At 44.1% G+C, this 18,028-nt stretch overlaps 1 protein-coding gene across 3 annotated transcripts in view; it reads left to right on the top strand.

Annotated features, from left to right (window-relative positions):
* The window catches only part of PTPRO (protein tyrosine phosphatase receptor type O), a 275,424-nt gene extending 270,820 nt beyond the window's left edge, over positions 1-4,604 (top strand). For 2 of the 3 annotated variants that reach the window (XM_069585624.1, XM_069585627.1), the window contains 2 exons: positions 463-583; positions 1,851-3,626. In XM_069585624.1, coding sequence (XP_069441725.1) covers positions 463-567 — 105 coding nt within the window. In that variant the 3' untranslated portion in view covers positions 568-583; positions 1,851-3,626. Of the gene's footprint in view, positions 1-462; positions 584-1,850 lie in introns of all 3 variants that reach the window. The other variant, XM_069585625.1, reaches the window with a different exon arrangement.
* Positions 4,605-18,028: the final 13,424 nt, after the last annotated feature.

The raw sequence follows: 18,028 nt of genomic DNA, 5'->3' as shown, positions 1-18,028 counted from the left end.
TTTTTATGGCTTAATTTATTAAGCTTCTTGGAATTTATTTCAGTGTATTATGAGGCAATGTGCAATTTTTTTTGAAAAAGCCCCATGATTTACTGATTCAATATTCATTGCCTTTAGCATTAAGTAGTGTAATCTAAATCCTGTTATTAAACAAAACATTTTTACAGTTGATTCTCTTGGATCTTCTAGTTTTGAAATTGTATGTTACAAATAATGAAGATTGTTTCCTTTGACATTCATCATAGTATTTAATACTCCCATAGTATTACAAATATTATTTTTTGCACAAACATATCTTTTTTTATTTTTGGCCTTGCCGCATGGTATGTGGAATCTTAGTTCCCTGACCAGGGATTGAACCCATGCCCCCTGCAGCTGAAGCACAGAATCTTAAGCACTGGCTCCAGGGAGGTCGTTACATAAAGATGCCTTGCTCTAAAGCATCTTAATCTTTTGCTCCAGGAGCAGTACATTTTTATCCATCAGTGTGTGCAACTGATGTGGATGAAGAAGAAGCAGCAGTTCTGTATCAGTGACGTCATCTATGAGAATGTCAGCAATTCCTAGCTCAGAATCCCAACAAGTAAGTAGAGAATACCCCATCATGGGCACCCTGTCTTAGAACAGTGAGAGAGGATATGATGGGATAAAGCAAAGGTGGCAGCAGCTATTTGCACTGACTCTGCCCCCACAGAGTTGGCCATAGGGAAAGAGACAGTAGCAGATCTTAGAGCTTCAGTGTGCCTTGGTTGGTGAGTACGGCAATGCAGGAGCTTCAGCAACTCACAAAGATTGGAGCTCTATTCCCTCCTGCCTAAAGTTTAAATTACTCTGATATTAAATCTGTGCCTGCAGATCCAATCAAGATATTACCATCCAACCCTACTTGTAACCCACTCCAGTATTCTTGCCTGGAAAAATCCCATGGACAGAGGGGCCAGGTGGGCTACAGTCTATGGGGTCACAAAAGAGTGGGAAATGACTTAGCGACTAAACCACCATCACTATTTGTCTAGATACTTTATGCAAATATTTTGTTGACTACAAGTGCCATAGAAAGAGTTACAAAGGAAATATGAGCTGAAGTCAACACTCCCAAAGAAGAAAAACAATATTGACAATAGTCTCAGGTTATCGGAGTTTGGAAATGCCTTGATTTCATCTGTTATATGAGCAGTTACTTGAGGACATCCTGAAAAAATTATACCACAGTCAATGCCTTGCTCTCACATTCTCCATTGATCAGATTTTGGAGGTGCAAATAATTGTGCCTAAAGTAACAAATAATCTTAAAAGATTCAATTGGGTAAACAGAGCATGGCATGTGTCTGAATATATTGGTATTGGGGGCACCACTGACAGGAAGAGAAAGGAGAGGGATGCCTTGTGGAAACATGAAAGGATATGGACCAGTGGGTACCACGATAGGATTAGCATTGGTCCTTTATATCCGTCAACAAAGAGAGACAGGAAGCACGAGGAAGCAGGAAGGATAAAAAATAAGAGAAGACGTGTGTGTCCTAAGTCACTTCAGACATGACTGAAGGACTCTTTGAGATCTCATGAACTGTAGCCCACTTCTCCATGGGAAGACAGACAGAGACAAATTTGCAAGCAGAAGGAAAGTCATCCAGAGCCATAGAAAGGAGGATGTACACAGAGAAAGATGCCCAGGTAAACCCACATCCTCGTGGGCTGTGGGGTTGAGTGTAATGAGAGCTAGTGATGGAGTCAGGAAGTGATCAAAGAAAGCACGTCCAGCCACAGGGTTGTTGATGAGTAGCTTTGCTCTCCCAGGCTACTTACCATCTCTTTCTCTCTTTCTCTCTCTCTCTCTATCTCATTCACAGGACAGAACATGATGTGTACCCATCCCCCTTTGCTCCCAGAGTTTTTTAGGGGGGCCCTACTAGCCATTTGCTAAAAAAGAGCCCCACTTTGTAGTATGTGGCCAAGGAGATAACTTATCTCATATGAGCACCGGAAAGACTTAGCCTTAAAGAGCCTACTGTGTCTTTTGGACTCTTTCACTTCTGGACATTCAATAATGGACCAAATTCGACCAAACACCAGAAAGGTCCAGATGCTCTGCAGAGGGCAGGCAGCATAACACTTTCGAAGAGTTTCACAGGCCCTTTGCTGGTTGGGCTGAGGTTTTTGTTGTTGTTTTTAAGTGCAATAATTTTTGTACCTGTGTGATTTTATCAGAACATTACCTTGTTTTCTGCCTGCACTGTTGATCAAACTCATAGCCCAAGAAGGAACAGATATTGTTAGTGTCACATGATACCTCATTGTTAAAAGAGGCATGGCCACACATGAAGAAATAGCACTTCTGCTTCAAGGAAATTGAACCAATCATATCTGTGCTCCAACCCAGGCTATTGATTAGGATCAGGGAGGGTAGATGGGGGTAGAAAAAGGGGTTCTCCTCACGGACCAAGCGTGTATCTTTTCCAAATATGAAAAGCTGTAATTCATCTTCAAAGTAGAGTAGAAAAAAATATTTAAGTCTTAATTGTTCTAGTTTTTTCTTTTTTTTTTTTCCTGGTTAATGGTTCAGTGTTTCTTCCTTGGCCCTCTTGGACTAATATCACTGTCCAGATTCTTTTTCAACAAACTAAATCTGATTCAGAAGACTCTGTGAGGTCTGACTCTTTAGACTCCATTGCTATTGGGGCAGTCTTGGTGCCTAGAGTTTGCATTCTTTTTTCTGTTGACCTGCATACATGTACAAACTATTTTTTTGCAAGCTATAAACACGCACTTTCCCCCAAAGAGCTGGGAATTTATGAAGTTGTGGCAATGAACTACAGCATGCTAGGACAATGATTTGGCTACATTTTGGGGGGGGGGGGGTTAATATTGTCAAGTGTCCCTCTGGATTCCGACAGAGATCTCTTTCTGTTTTGTGTTCCTTTGGGCTGTCAGTTTCATTTTAACCCATGTAACTAGCAACGCTTTATTCTTTGCATTTTGTATAATTACAGTACATGATGGTGTCTTGTGACATGAACTGCTGTCAAAATGGACACGGATGATATCCTGAAGCCTGTTACTTTGTGTCACTTTCCTGAGAAAGAAGAGGTGGTGATACACAAAGGAAAACACTTTGAGTTGAAAGTAAACACAAACTGGCTGTCTGGCCCGGGCTTCCCGAACTGTCCTGTGTGCGTTTCAGAAGGCTGTGTCCCCCTGTCTGTGTATCCTTCCCTCGCCCTGGCTCCCCCTTATCCTGAGAACCTTCAGGAAGGTGATATCAGTTTCATAAGTGATCAGTGACCTTAGTGATGGTGAAGGATGCCAAGGGAACAGCTCTGCACCCCACTGTCTCTTGTCACTGAGAAGGCCTGGCCACAGCAGAGCTTGGCACAATCCTTTGCAAGACCTGGCCAGAGAGTCTCAGGCTGGCATCACTGGGGGAGTGGGCAGAGGTGGGCCAGACCCTGCAGGTTAACAGCTTGGCTTCCCTGGGTGTTATCAGTTTTGACTTGCACTCCCCTCCTTCCCCTTCTCACTTCCCCATTGCCCCCTCCTTCTCTTCTCACTCCCACACCTGAGATCCCTTCTTGGACATGTTAATAATGTACTGCTCCATTCCCGGGAACTAAAAAGTACCAAGTGTTTATGTGTGACTTCCTTAGGTGTTCGCACACAGACAGGTCAGGAGTGAAGTGTGCACCCTGGGGTGAACTGATAAGACACCTGCTGGTACTAGTGCATTTCCCATGCTCACAGACTGGAACTTTACTTCCCTGAAACTTAAAGCGCTTTGTAAATATTTTATGATTGTCTTGAGCACCCCTTCTTAGCAAGGATCAAATAGTCCCAGATCAATTTTCCCCAAAGAGAAGATGAAGTATCCAGAGATAGAGGGAAGGTTCAGGGAAAACTCACACCAGCTGCTTTACCAGATCCTCCGTTCAAGGGTTTTCACAGCCATCACTCTGCATACCCCTGGTACACCAGTGCTCCTAAAATTGTGAAGTTTATGGTGGGAAAAGCATCCATCTGTCAGAAGACTTGGATTTTCATCCTATTAGAGGACTTTGAAATTTATCTGTCCTGAGTCTCCACTGATGGACTGTGGAAGTGCCTACTAAAAGCACTGTATTTCACAGGTGTAAAAGGTATCAGAAATGATATTTCATGCAAAGATGCTTTGTATCTTATTCTTTCTTGTACCTTAGGGGATTCTCGAACCACCTCAATTTCCACTCTAGGATTCAACTTTAAAAATTCAGAGCAGAGGCAGTCAGGGCCTCTGTGTTGTTAACTAAGGTGTTTTTAAATCATCTGAGTAGTGCTACGACACAGTGAATATGGAGGCATTAGCACGTGTGGTCCACAGTAGCCTACATGGTGCTTAGAAAGAGCTGAAGAGTCTGATTTTACATAAATAGCTTAGAGAATATCTTTGCAAACCACGGTTTCCTAACATATTTATGTTACAACACATGACATAAAACTTTTTGCAGAGGGGGTGGGGAAAAGTGAAGAGAAAGGAGAGGAAATAAGATTTCAAAATTAACCTTAAGTGATAAGCCTAGATATTTGGCAATTATTTCTTAATAAAAATCATGGTGTTTTAAGTTTGAAACATATCTAAAGTGCACTGCATCAGTTTACTTAAAAAGTCAATAGTGTCAAATGTATTTTTTGGGCAACAGATTTCCCTTTCTAAATATATTCTGAGTCACATAATTTTGGATTAACAAGATATTTAACTTTGAATGATACTGAGATCAAATTTCTGGGCTGCAAAAGCCAATTTGGGAAGTTAATTGAGAAATGACCTCGAGGCTCTAATGTATAAATTTAATATCTAATACCAATATATCCATACCTACATATTATATTAGTCTTCCCTTGTAGCTCAATTGGTAAAGAATCTGCCTGCAATGCAGGAGACCCAGGTTCAATCCCTGGGTCGGGAAGATCCCCTGAAGAACGAAATGGCAACTCACTCCAGTATTCTTGCCTGGAGAATCCCCAGGACAGAGGAGCCTGGCAGGCTACAGTCCATGGGGTTGCAAGAGTCAGACACAACTTAGCAAATAAACTACCACCACGCATTATATGGCTTTATTTAACTTGCAAAGGAAGGAAGGTAAAAGATGGTAACCTTTTGCTGTGTTCTAATCCAGGATTTATCATTTTCCACTGCAAAGTCAACACTGCCCTCAAATTTAAAGTGAGAAAATTTAGTAAGGTTTTTTTTTTTTTTTGAAGTTCCTATAAAATCTTTAATCAGATTTTATAATCTCCGCCTTTTTCTAAAATCTGTCCCTGTCCCCAGAAAGGTGATACATCTCTCAAACAAAGCTGGGGTGTCAACATTTAAAGCAGGGGCTGGAGACTTCGAGAGTTTTTTTGCAGACCTTATGAGAGCTGCTGGCTAGGGGATTGGCTCTCAACCAAGGAGGTGCAGTTACTGAATTCGATCTCTAAGAGCCAAAATCCTCCCTGCTTTCTAGGAGGCCTTCCTTTCCTCCTCGGGAAATGTCTGATGTAATGTGCTTCAAACTAACTGGCTGCATTCCTAGCTCACCGATCACTCTCCTGGGGCTTGGCACAGGCTCAGAGCTCAGAGGCCTTACCCAGCTCTGAATAGAACATCCACTTTGGCCAAAGGGGTTAGAAAGAAACAAAAACCCAACATACACCAACTCCTACCTCTACCTCTGGTTTTTTAACCTTCCTGTTTGGATGCATTTGAAGGAACCTTAAGCCATCATCTCTCTAATTCCTGACCTTCCAGGACAGCAGGATTTTTGTTTGTTGTTTTCAGTTTCAACTTATGCTTATCACAAAACCTGATCCTGGTGGGCCACTCAGTAAAGGATGAAGGGCCATGTATAGCTCTGGCAGTTGTATTATGAAGGACTTGAGCAAACTGAAGATTGTCCAGGGCGGGTTACCAGAACCCTGAGCGACGCCAAAGGCAAAGGTCAGGACTACCAGACCTTAACAGACTGAGGCCATTCAGCCTGGAGTCAAGGATGAGTCATTAGTTTTTTGAATCATTCATTAAACAAATATGTGTTTTTGTAATCACTTTGAATGAACCGATCAATCAACCAAAGAAAGATTTTTTGATCACTTACAATAGGCAGGCATGAGAGCACAAATCTAGAGAAGGGAATGGCAACCCACTCCAGTAATTCTTGCCTGGAGAATCCCATGGACAGAGGAGCCTGGTGGGCTACAGTCCATGGGGTCACAAAGAGTTGGACATGACTGAGCGATCCAGCTGGAGAAGGCGATGGCACCCCACTCCAGTACTCTTGCCTGGAAAATCTCATGGATGGAGGAGCCTAGTGGGCTACTGTCCATGGGGTCACAAAGAGTTGGACATGAATGAGCAATCCAGCACACACGCAGACCATGAATAGTTGCTATAGGCTAACTTGGAAAAATATGTTATGGAATCAGTTTGGTTGCTGTTGAAAGCACTAATAAAGCAATCTGACAAATGGAACAAGGTTTTTTCTACATTTTTCACTTCTGTAGCTCAAATGTTGTCAATACATCTGTAATGGTACACCAGTAATGGCGGTGTACCTTTTGTCCCAGTAGCTCATAGGACAGAAACACCACGTTCTCGTGGCTTTTGTTACTCAGCAGTCACCATAGACCCTGCCATGCTTCTTCTTCATGGAAGAAACATACTGGATCAGCAAACCAGCCTAGTCTCCTACTCAAAATCAGACTCTCCTCCACCGCATCCCTGGCAGATGGCTAATTCTTTTCTATGAACCACTTCCAATGTGCTTCTGGAATTGCCATCTCTAGGGCAGCCCATTGCTCCATTCATCAGAAAGGGTTTCCTTCTCTTGCTTACACATCTAAGGACCTTATTCACGACAAGGGTGTCTGGCTCTATACATCTCATGGAGAGAGGCATGAAGTCCAAATCCACTTCCCCATTTTGGTAAAGGGCACTGTCCAGGTTACCTTGACAGAGGCTGACTTTCAAAACATTCCATTTGAGAAAAAACAGTAAATGTATAGCTCTCAAAGAAAATTATTTGTTGACTCAACGTCCCACACTAGGCACCGTGGAAGCGACTGGGGTTGTGCTATAGAGACAAGGTCACTGCTTCAGGAGTTTACATTCTAGCAGGTGGAGTCAGTGGTAAAGAATCTGCCTGCCAATGCAGGAGGCTCAAGAGACATGGGTTCAATCCCTGGGTCTGGAAGATCCCCTCAAGTAGGAAATGGCTACCCACTCCAGTATTCTTGCTTGGGAAATCCCATAGACAGAGGAGACTGACAGGCTACAGTCCATAGGGCAGCAAAGAGTCACACACGACTGAGTGACTGAGCGTGCAGGCACACAAGGGGACGTAGGAATGGAAAGTAAGGGCAACAGAGTAGTACAGATAATGTGATGTGTGCTTGCTGACTTCAGTCATGTCCGACTCTTTGCAATCCTATGGACTGTAGCCCACAAGGCTCCTCTGTCCATGGGGATTCTTCAGGCAAGAATACTGGAGTGGGTAGCCATGTTCTCCTCCAGGAAGTCTTCCCCACCCAAGGATCGAACCCAGGTCTCCGGTGGCAACTGCATTGCTGATGGATTCTTTACTGCTGAGCCACAGGGGAAGCCTGCAGATGATGTGCTAGAAACACATAAAGCAGGAACTGTCGACCCAAGAGCACAGATGATTTCTTTCTGGAAGGGTCAAGAAAGACTAGACTGCCATATTAAAGTATTTAAGACTACAGAGCTACATTAAGGGATGCTAAGGCTGTACACCCTACTTTGCAAGCAGCAAGCATTCATAAAACACCCACGCCATTCATCGCCAGGGCACATATGGGTAACCAAACCTCCAAACCCACCTTCTGAAGCTTTTCTTCCTGGCTGACTCTCAAAATGACAATTTCTTTCCAGGACTCCACAAACTGCTCCAGCTCATGTGTTTTTCAGCAGAAGCAAGTGGGTTTACAGTCACTGCAAACATAATTGAACATACTGGGAGTCACATTTCCAAGGCACTTAAAGTCAGTTTTGCTCTATGGAAGGAAGGCAGAAGTAGTAGGCTCTATTCCCTGGCCACTCGGCCCTGACAATCAGCCTGGCGAAGTCCCGCCTCCCCCCTTCCATCTCCCCTCCCTTCACTTACGTATCACCTCCAGATAAACATTTGTAGTTGTCTAGTTGCTCAGTCATATCTGACTCTGCGACCCCATGGACTGTAGCCCACCAGTCTCTCCCATCCATGGAATTCTCCAGGCAAGAATACCGGAGCAGGCTGCCATTTCCTCCTCTGGGGCTCCTCCCAATCCAGGGGTTGAACCTGAACCTCCTGCTTAGCAGGCGGACTCTTAAGCACTGAGCCACCGGGGAAGCCCGCAGGTAGACAGGGTGGTGGCAAAAAGGTGGAGGGGGCTGCGTCCCTGAGGCGACACCTGACGTCCCTGCCTGCACTGGCCCATGACGTGATCCAGCAACACGTTTCCACTGTGTCGTCATGAGGTTCTAGCATTGTCGGTTACGGTAGTCAGCATGCCCTTAACTCCTATGGCAGCACAGGGATAACCTTTTCCAGTGTGTTCCATCTCAGTTATGGTGGGAGTTTCTCAGGGCAGTGGTGTATGACTCTCCAATAAAATTTGCAGAAGACAGGTTAAATGTGACACAGAACAGAGAGAGGGTAACACACAAGGCAAATAATGGCTCAGGAAGAGACCACCACAACGTGATGCTGCTTTTAATAAATAAACTTTTCTATGGAAACACATGCACTCTTCTCCAGAAGTGGTTTTCCTCCAAGTGAGAGCTCTCGTACACTCTCTCTTTGTCCCTTTCCAAAACCATAACAGGGCTTCCCTGGTGGCTCAGTGGTAAAGAACCCACCTGCCAATGCAGGATACATGGGTTTGACCTTTAGATCAGGAAGATCCTCTGGAGGAGGAAATGGCAACCCACTCTAGGATTCTTGCCGGGGAAATCCCATGATCAGAGGAGCCTGGTGGGTTACAGTTGGTAGGGTCACAAAGAGACACAACTTAGCAACCAAGCAACAACAACAAACCCCATAACGAAACCATTACGTAGGAAACCCACTCAAATTTTTCAGCCATACTTGGGACTATGGACTCTGATTCCTGGGTTTCAGCAAAAAAATAGGACCCTGGGTGGTTCCACATCAAGGAGAGATCAAATATAAGGGAGGCCATGAAGTTTGGCACATGGGGAGCTGCTGAGCCCGGGTGTCACGGTGGGTCCAGGGCTGTGAAAAGGAGCTCAAAGCCAGCTGACACAACCTAATTTTGTTCAGTTCTAAGAACCCCAAAAGTCTACCGGGCTGTTTCAACTAAGAAAAGTTAGCTGCAACCACTATTGCCTTTACAAATGCAAACAACAGAATGGGCTTGGAAGGGTTCTTTCATGTTCAAAACCAACTAAATCACATTCTCCCTTAATCAGCAAACTTGGGGAGCCGGACAGGACAGGGCCTAGCAGTATAGCAGATGAAGCAGGTTAGAACCACAGACTGTGGTTGGAGAGAGACTCAGCCCCTGGCTTTGACTCAGTGGCCTCATCTGTGAAATGGATGTAGTGATGGTAGCTTTTTCTCAGGGCTTCAACAAATAGATGATGTGCAAAGGGCTGAAAACCATTCCTGGAATGACTTAATATATTACATGGCTCTCTGGGAAACAAGTGAACTTACTATCTCCAAGGGCCATCTTGAAATTCTCGAATACATTTGATAAGAGCATCTAAAGCTGGTGCCTGTGCTGGGCTGGCTCAGTGCCCCCAGGGTGACACCTGAACCACCCCCCTTCCCCCCCTACTCCCAATCGTCAGGAAAACTTTGGGTTATAGAACAGGTTCAGGCTGTGACCCAAGGAGGACCCTCATGCCATAGACAAGTGGTGCCCAGCAGGAGCCGAGCCTCTGGATCAGAGTCCTGCACCACCCGGCCTGGCTTTTCAGCTGTGAATCTCTGCTGTCAAGTCCACACAAGCAGGTTTCCCAGAAAAGCAATGCCAGGGCTTGGTCCACATTCAGTGGAAAAATCTGCAGTAGCAGTGCAAGGAGCCTGTGCAAATCTGTGGCAGGAAAATCCTGTCTGAAAAGCCAGCTATTTGTTCTGAAATAAAAACGTCAATTTGTAATTACAAACATCAATGCCCAAACCCACCTGGGCAGGGCTAACAGTGAACAGGTGTCCCTGGTGAACATCACTGAATCACTCTGAGAACTGGTTGTCTTGTTCATGTAAGAGAGGGAAGTGAGTGAAAGTCGCTCAGTCGTGTCCAACTCTTTGTGACCTGGTGGACTATACAGTCCATGGAATTCTCCAGGCCAGAATACTGGAGTGGGGAGCCGTTCCCTTCCCCAGGGGATCTTCCCAACCCAGGGATCAAACCCAGGTCTCCCACATTGCAGGCAGATTCTTTACCAGCTGGGCCACCAGGGAAGCCCAAGAATACTGGAGTGGGTAGCCAATCCCTTCTCCAGGGGAACTTCCCAACCCAGGAATTGAACCAGGGTCTCCTGCATGGCAGGTGGACTCTTTACCAGCAGAGCTACCAGGGAAGCCCTGTCTTGTTTGAAACCTGGAATAAGAATAGTATCCTCTACAGGGCTGTGCTGAGAGCTGCTTACTGTGATGCCTGGTGGTTTAGGGACGTGGAGTGACATGGTTAAAACAATACGGACTTTCAAGTCATGGTGCTCTGCCACCTAGCAGCCCTGTGCCCTGGAGAAGTCATCTATTATCTCTGAGAAAGTGAAAGTGTTAGTTGCTCAGTCATGTCCGACTCTTTGCAACCCTGTGGACTGTAGCCCACCAGGCTCCTCTGTCCATGGGATTCTCCAGGCAAGAATACTGGAGTGGGTTGCCATTCCCTTCTCCAGGGGATCTTCCTGACTCAGGGATCGAACCCAGGTCTCCTGCACTGCAGGCAGATTCTTTACCATCTGAGCCACCATGGAAGCCACCTACCTCTGAGCCTGAGTGTCCCACAAGACACAAAGCACTGTCTACTTTGCGGAGTTGTGGGAAAACTCAGAACTGGTCATGTAAAGTGTAGCTGAGGACAGAGTCAGAATGGAATACATGCTGTGTGATTCTCCAAATTTCTCTCTCTCTCTTTGTACATTTAGACCACTAGACCCTCCCCCTCATTCCAGCACCCAGACGTCTGCAGAGTAAGCCCACCCAACTGAGTTCTCATCACACTGGGTACCCTGATCGGGAGACCCTCTCCAGTAGATGGGCTCCCCACACTGGTGGTACCAACCCTCTGTGCTAAACACTGCCACACTTGGCATCAGGAGCTCTGAAGGAGAGGCTTATCCACATATGTCTATCAGGATTGTGGGACACTCGCTTTGACAAATGCTAAAAACAGTGGGACATATATGAGCAATTCTAGATAGCTGTTTTAATTTGCATTTTGCAAATTACCGAGGCATAAAATAACGATAGTCATTCCCTCATTTTTTTTTCCTGTTGCTGCAAGATAAATGAAATGATTTACCCAAACATCCACATTCTGCCCTATGATAAGACTGGTTTTAGAGACGAGGCAATAAACTAACTCCCTGTTGTTGTTTAGTCACTCAGTTGTGTCCCACTCTCTGCCACCCCATGGACTATAGCCTACCCGGCTCTCTGTCCACGGGATTTCCCAGGCCAGAATTCTGGAGTGATTTGTCATTTCCTTCTCCAGGGTATCCTTAGATCCAGGGATTGAACTCAGGTCTCCTGTATTAGCAGGTAGATTCTTTACCACTGAGCCAGCAGGGAAGCCCACACCACAGATTAAATCGCAGCAAGTATGGATCCATTCCTGGTTCTGGCGTGGCTATCGTAGGGACGACTGAAATGAGGAACAGCTCGTTTTGCCCTGATATAATAGCATCTGACATAATTCTGCTCCTAAGCAGTATGGGAGGGTATTCTCTTTGGTGAGGGCAATTCTTGGACAAGGTCTTAGCTGTGAGTTACCAGCAGTTGCATCCCCCAACAGCAGGGGATAAGAGCCTGTGTCCCATGGGGGCAATCTGGTAGTGCATAGAGGCATCTGTTCCACTCTTCCACTCTCAGGAATTCCCTGATGCCCCAGAAAGCCAACTGTGTATGCAAAGCTCCAGCCTCAAGAAAAGATTTCCATCTTTAGACATCGGAGCAGAGGAGGAAGGCAGGTATCATAGCAGGATCTAGAAATAAGGAACTGTGAGGGGATGTCAATGGCAATTATCTTGTCTCAATAGAGCAGTGTTTTGCAGGGATGAACAGCCATCTGAAATTATCCCAAGATGTAAGTGACTGTTGTGACCAAGCACTGTATTTCCTGGTCTAATTGTTGCTATGGAATGATCAGTTTTCAACCCACCTTCCAGTGCATCTGCAAGGGCCATTATAGAGGAGGAACTCTGTGGAATCTGGCCAGTGGTTTCCAAATGAGGCTCCAGGTCTCCTCTCTGCAGCTTCAATGAGAGGAACTCTGAATTTTACCCATTTTGTACAATGGGATACCACATAAAATTTCACATTTTAAAAAGATGCTTTTTCTGCTTAAAAGTTTTTTTTTTATATATATACACTGACCTATGATGTCTGAAAGAAAAGAGTTGCAGGATATAGAGAAGTCTCTGAGTTAGTTCAGATTTCAGTTGTTCCACTCACTGTGCAACAAGCTATTTAATTTATATCTGAGTTTCAATCTCCTCATCCACAAAGTGGGGAACATATGTGAAAGTTTTCAGCACACAAGAGTTCACTTTCCATTTTGTTTTCTTTAAGAATAGATGAAAGGTAGGCTTCTCTGGTGGCTCAGTGGTCAGGAATCTGTCTGCCAATGCAGAAAACACGGGTTCAGTCCCTGATCTGGGAAGATCCCACGTGTCTAGGAGCAACTAAGCCTGTGTACCACAACTATTAAACTTGTGCTCTAGAGCCTGGGGGCTACAACCACTGAGCCTGCGTGCTGCTGCTACTGAAGCCCATGGTCCACAGCAAAAGCCACCATAATGAAGAGAACACACTGCAGCTAGAAAGTGGCCCCTGCTCTCTGAAACTAGAGAAACACCCTCGCAGCAACAAAGACCCAGCACAGCCAGATAAATAAATATACAAGGCTTCCCAAGCAGTGCTGGAAGTAAAGGATCTGCCTGCCAGTGCAGGAGACATCAGACTCAGGTTCAGTCCCTGGGTTGGGAGGCTCCCCTGGAGGAGGGCGCAGCAACCCACTCCAGGATTCTTGCCTGGAGAATCCCACGGACAGAGGAACCTGGCAGGCTACAGTCCATAGCGTCGCATAGAGTCGGACACGACTGAAGTGACTTAGCATGCATGCATGCGTAAAAAAAGAAATCCACACACAATCCTCACAGGATTATAAACAAAGAACAGATGAGAGTAAAGAAGGCCTTAGTGTATGATACCAGTTCAGAGTAAGAAACCACAAAAGAGGACAAGCTCTTGGAGACCTAGAGATAATAATTACTTACCATTCGTGTGTGTGTGTGTGTGTTTTATTCTCGGATTTTTTGTTATCTGAAAGAGATGACGTGTTCATTTGGAGGAGTAACAGGAATGACTGAAGCTAGAGAAATTATCTTTTACTCCATGGCCACGCTTGGGGGACAAGGCTGACTGTTTTAGGACCCAGGAGGTGGGGCAGCCCAGAAAAGCAGTAAGACTTGGGCCAAGTGCCTGGAACCACAGTCAGGAAGGGAAGAGCCGAGGCAACCAGCCAGCACCAGGACCATCTGGGCTTGGCAGGAGCCCTGGTTCTTTGCCCACTTGGTCACAGCAGCAAACTAGATGAAGTATGCCTAGGGCTCTTCAGGAAGCACATCAGCTGTTAGAATATCCCTAGTGGTACAGAATCCAGTTTCGGAACCTCACTCCCCACGGAGCATCTGATAGACATATCTCACCCCAATTCAGGTCAGAGTCTAGCAGGATAGTTCTCAGTAATTCCTTTTATCTTATCAGAATTTTACTCGCTTTTTATCTGATAACCTTTCCCTCACAAATGCGATTTGAAACACCTGAACATTTGGGTACTAGGAGATATTTCTTTTCTTGGTAACTGTGTACCTCCTGCATCAAACAAACAAACATAAAAAACCTGAGGATTTCTTATAAAACTGAGCTCAGAGCACTGGCTTCTTCGCCTTCTGTCCCAAACATGCCAAAAGAAAGTAACAAAGAGGAGAGGAAAGGAGGCTGTGAGTGATATAAGGCCAGTGACGTGGTGTAAGACTGTGATGCAAGCTGGTGGGAGCCTGTGACATGGTGTGAGGCTGTGAAGTTGTGTAGGATTCAGTCCTGGAGAAGCCTGCATTGAAGAGGGGATTGAGGACCAAGATGGTGGAAACAGAATGGGTTGGGCTGGGGGGTAGATGGGAGTACTGAGTAAAATTCCTGTCCAGGACCCAGAACTGCTGGAAATAGACCCCTTCTCTGGAAATTGCTTATAGCAGCCACAGCTTTTTGAGCATGTTATGTTTTAAATAAGGAAAAGAAGATCCAAGAGTAGGATGGTAAAATGGTAACTACTTGCTACTTTCTCCTGATTCATCCCCAGGGGCCCTTGACACAACCTTACAAAGATCTCTGAGTAGACTAACTTAAAAGCATGGCTTTTGGGACAAACCAAATGTCACATGTATAAAATCAGTCTCTGGGAAGTCAGCACTGATTTTTGGTGGTTTTAAGATGTAATTTTGCCCCATAAGAGACCAATAAGACTAATCCCAGGGATAAATACAGCAAGTTGCCAACAGTTCTTCAGATTGTATATCCTCTGAAGGCAGAGGCTACCTCTAGGATTCTCACTGAATATGCAGTTCTTAAAGCTGCTGCTGCTGCTGAGTCGCTTCAGTCGTGTCCGACTCTGTGTGACCCCACAGATGGCAGCCCACTAGGCTCCTCTGTCCCTGGGATTCTCCAGGCAAGAACACTGGTGTGGGTTGCCATTTCCTTCTCCAGTTCTTAAAGCAGACCCTTACAAAATGTTTACTGAGTGAATATTGTCTTTTCCTATTCAGAAAAAACCAGTCTTTATAAAAACCCCTGTGAGTTTGTACAACTTTTTAATATTGTTCCGTGTAAGCACTGGGAAGAAAGAGACCAGAACCAACCTCATGAGATCTTCACTCAGCAGCAACACAGCCTCTATAAAAAAGAGCTAAATGTAAATTCTAGCACTGACAAAATATAATAACTAAAAAGAAGATTCACTGGATTGTCTTGACACATACTGGAAGACAGACTACAGGGGAGAAAAAGAGTTGGTGAAGCTGAATACGTTACAAAATTTTTTTTATTATCTTTTGGCTGCACCATACAGCACATGGGATCTTCATTCCTCAACCAGGGATCAAATCCATGCTCCGTGCAGTGGAAGTGCAGAGTCTTAGCCACTGGACCAGCAGGGAAATCCCAAGCTGAATACATATGGATATAAATTTCCAATCTGAAGAACAGGGGAAAAAAGGATTTTTCATATATTGAACATTAAGCAATAAAAACTGGAAAATAAATGCATAAAATCCTACAGTTGCTCGTTTTCTGCCTAGGTGTGGCTTTCAAACTTCAGGGCAGGGAGAGAGAACTGAGGTGGAGTTCAGTAGACTCCTTGAGTTGAGAAGACAAAAGCTTAGAGAGTAACAAGGGCAAGGGAGCTAAAATTCATAGCACACAGTAACAGAGCAAAGAAAGCTGCTTGAAGAGAGAGCTCTGGAGATATACACAGGGTCCCCATAGAGTCCTAAGCTGAGGACGGCTCACTGCATGCCTATTAGAAAACTGCTCAAGCCTGAGGAAAAGAATCACATGAAAGGATTTAGGAGGACAATTCTCAGAGCTCCCCAGAACCAGGCATAGTCCCTATCATCTGTTACAGTGGGAAACATAATGCGTGGAGTAATAGGTTGAGGATTCAGGAGAGTTTTGCTTCAATAGTTCAATAAAATTGGTTGTAATATAAATATTGCTCTGGTTCCATCTAAAAAAAACATAAAGAAAGGCAAGATCAGAAGGACCCAACTCTTACTATGTAACTGAATAGCATCCCAAAACTAAGCACAATAACATTTGAAGGTATACAAAAGTATCCAGACACTAACAAGGTAAAATTCACAGTATCTGGCATCCAATTAAAAATTACATTAAACGTGAAAGATACAGAAAAGAATCCTGAAAGTGGTCAGAGCTTTTAAAATTTCAAGCACACAAAGCAGAAAAAAAAATTTCATTAAAAAATCAATCATAACTAACCTATAAGTTATGATGATGACAGAATTAGTAAGCAAGAATACTAAGATATTTTTACTACCTTCCATATGACTGAAAAAAAATCAAAGAAACATTGAGCAAGTTAAGTAGGGACAGGAAAGATATTTTTCAAAAAGGAAAACTTTTAATGACGAAAACCCTAATATCTGAGATGAAAAACACAGATAGAAAAGATGAAAAGCAGATTAGAAATTACAGAAGAAAAGATAAGTGAACTTGAAAACAGGAACAGAAACTACCCAAAATGAAATGATATCATCGACTCAATGGAGGCGAGTTTGAGCAAATTCAGGGAGAGAGTGAAGAACAGGGAAGCCTGGTGTGCTTCAGTCCATGGGGTCACAAAAAGTAGGACATGACTGAGCAACTGAACAACAAATTATGAAACACCAAGAAAAAAAACTCAGTAAAAAATTATCAGTGACCTTAGGAAAACTTCAAATGGCCCAGCATACATGAAATTGGAGACTCCCAAGGACAGAAGGCAAGAAGGACAGAAAAAAAACAAAAAGCAATAATGACCAAAACTTTACCAAAATTAACAGAAAACTATAATCCTAGTCTCCAAAAGCTCAATGAACATCAAGAACAAAAACGAGAAATATACAAAGGCCATGCCATAAGCAAATGGCTTAACACCAGTGATGAGATCTCCACTTTGGCAGAAACAGTTGATTGGTGATAAAGTGATCCTAGTTTCTAGTTTTTTCACTCTACGTTTTCAGAACTATCATCACTGCACCACCCCGCCCCAACCCACCCCAGAGGTAAACTGTCCAGAATCGTCTCCCTCTTCTTCGAGCTTCCATGCCAGGTCTCCAGGGGTTCTCTCCTCTGTGTTCGTGAGGCATCAGCACCAACACCAGACAGTGCCTCCTCTTCAGAGGTCTGTGTCCCCGCTCCCAGGGGCCTTCCTTTCTTCAGACTTCTAAACACTGGCAAACCCAAGCCCCTTCCCTGTGCAACCCTAGCCCAAGGGGCAGGGGCTGCTTCCTATTATTCCCACCTCTGTGATGCCACAGTGTTTTCTTTTTGTCTGTTTAACCAATTGCTTCTGTTATATGCTGTTTAAACAACAGAGAAAGATGACTGCATCTTGTTGGGTAAAATAATAAACATTTATGTGTATGCTTATATATTTTTACTTTATTCTTGTTGCTCCCACTAATGTAATCTCAAGGAAAGACTTTGCCAGTCTTTTCATTATGATAATCACAGCATCAGAACCATTCCCAGTACATAGGTGGATAAATATATGAAATTTTTAAAAGTTGGAAGTTTGCTATAAGAGGTTATAGAATCCAATTCAAACTAAGACTGCAAAGTGGAGTTAGACAGAGACAATTTAAGTTGGGCCTGGAAGTTCATTAACAGTTCATTTTACAAAGATTTATTGAGCATCTACCATGTATCAGACACTATAGCAGAAACATTTTTTGATCATTTTATAGAATTTCAAAGATGTATTAAAAAGTGTAGATGTAAGCTAAGTAGCCAGAGTTGAAACAGGTTGATTATTGAGCTGTTCTCTCAGTTTCAAACCTAGCCCTTTAGTCTCAGCTTTGCAATTTGGGGCTTTGCCAGGCGGGTGACCAATAGATTCTGCCACAGGTTCATAAGAAGCTAGACAGGGAACAAGGGACTTGCTTCCTTCTGTTTTACTTGCTGTTTCTGTCAACATCACCTTAATAATAGCCCTCCACTTTTTAAGTAGCAATTGATTCCCAATAGGTTCCAGTGACTCCCAAGGG

Source organism: Ovis canadensis, chromosome 3 (genome assembly GCF_042477335.2).
Source record: "Ovis canadensis isolate MfBH-ARS-UI-01 breed Bighorn chromosome 3, ARS-UI_OviCan_v2, whole genome shotgun sequence".
Taxonomy (NCBI): domain Eukaryota; kingdom Metazoa; phylum Chordata; class Mammalia; order Artiodactyla; family Bovidae; genus Ovis; species Ovis canadensis.
The sequence above is the reverse complement of the archived record's forward strand: the minus strand, read 5'-3'. Positions and strand labels throughout refer to the sequence as shown.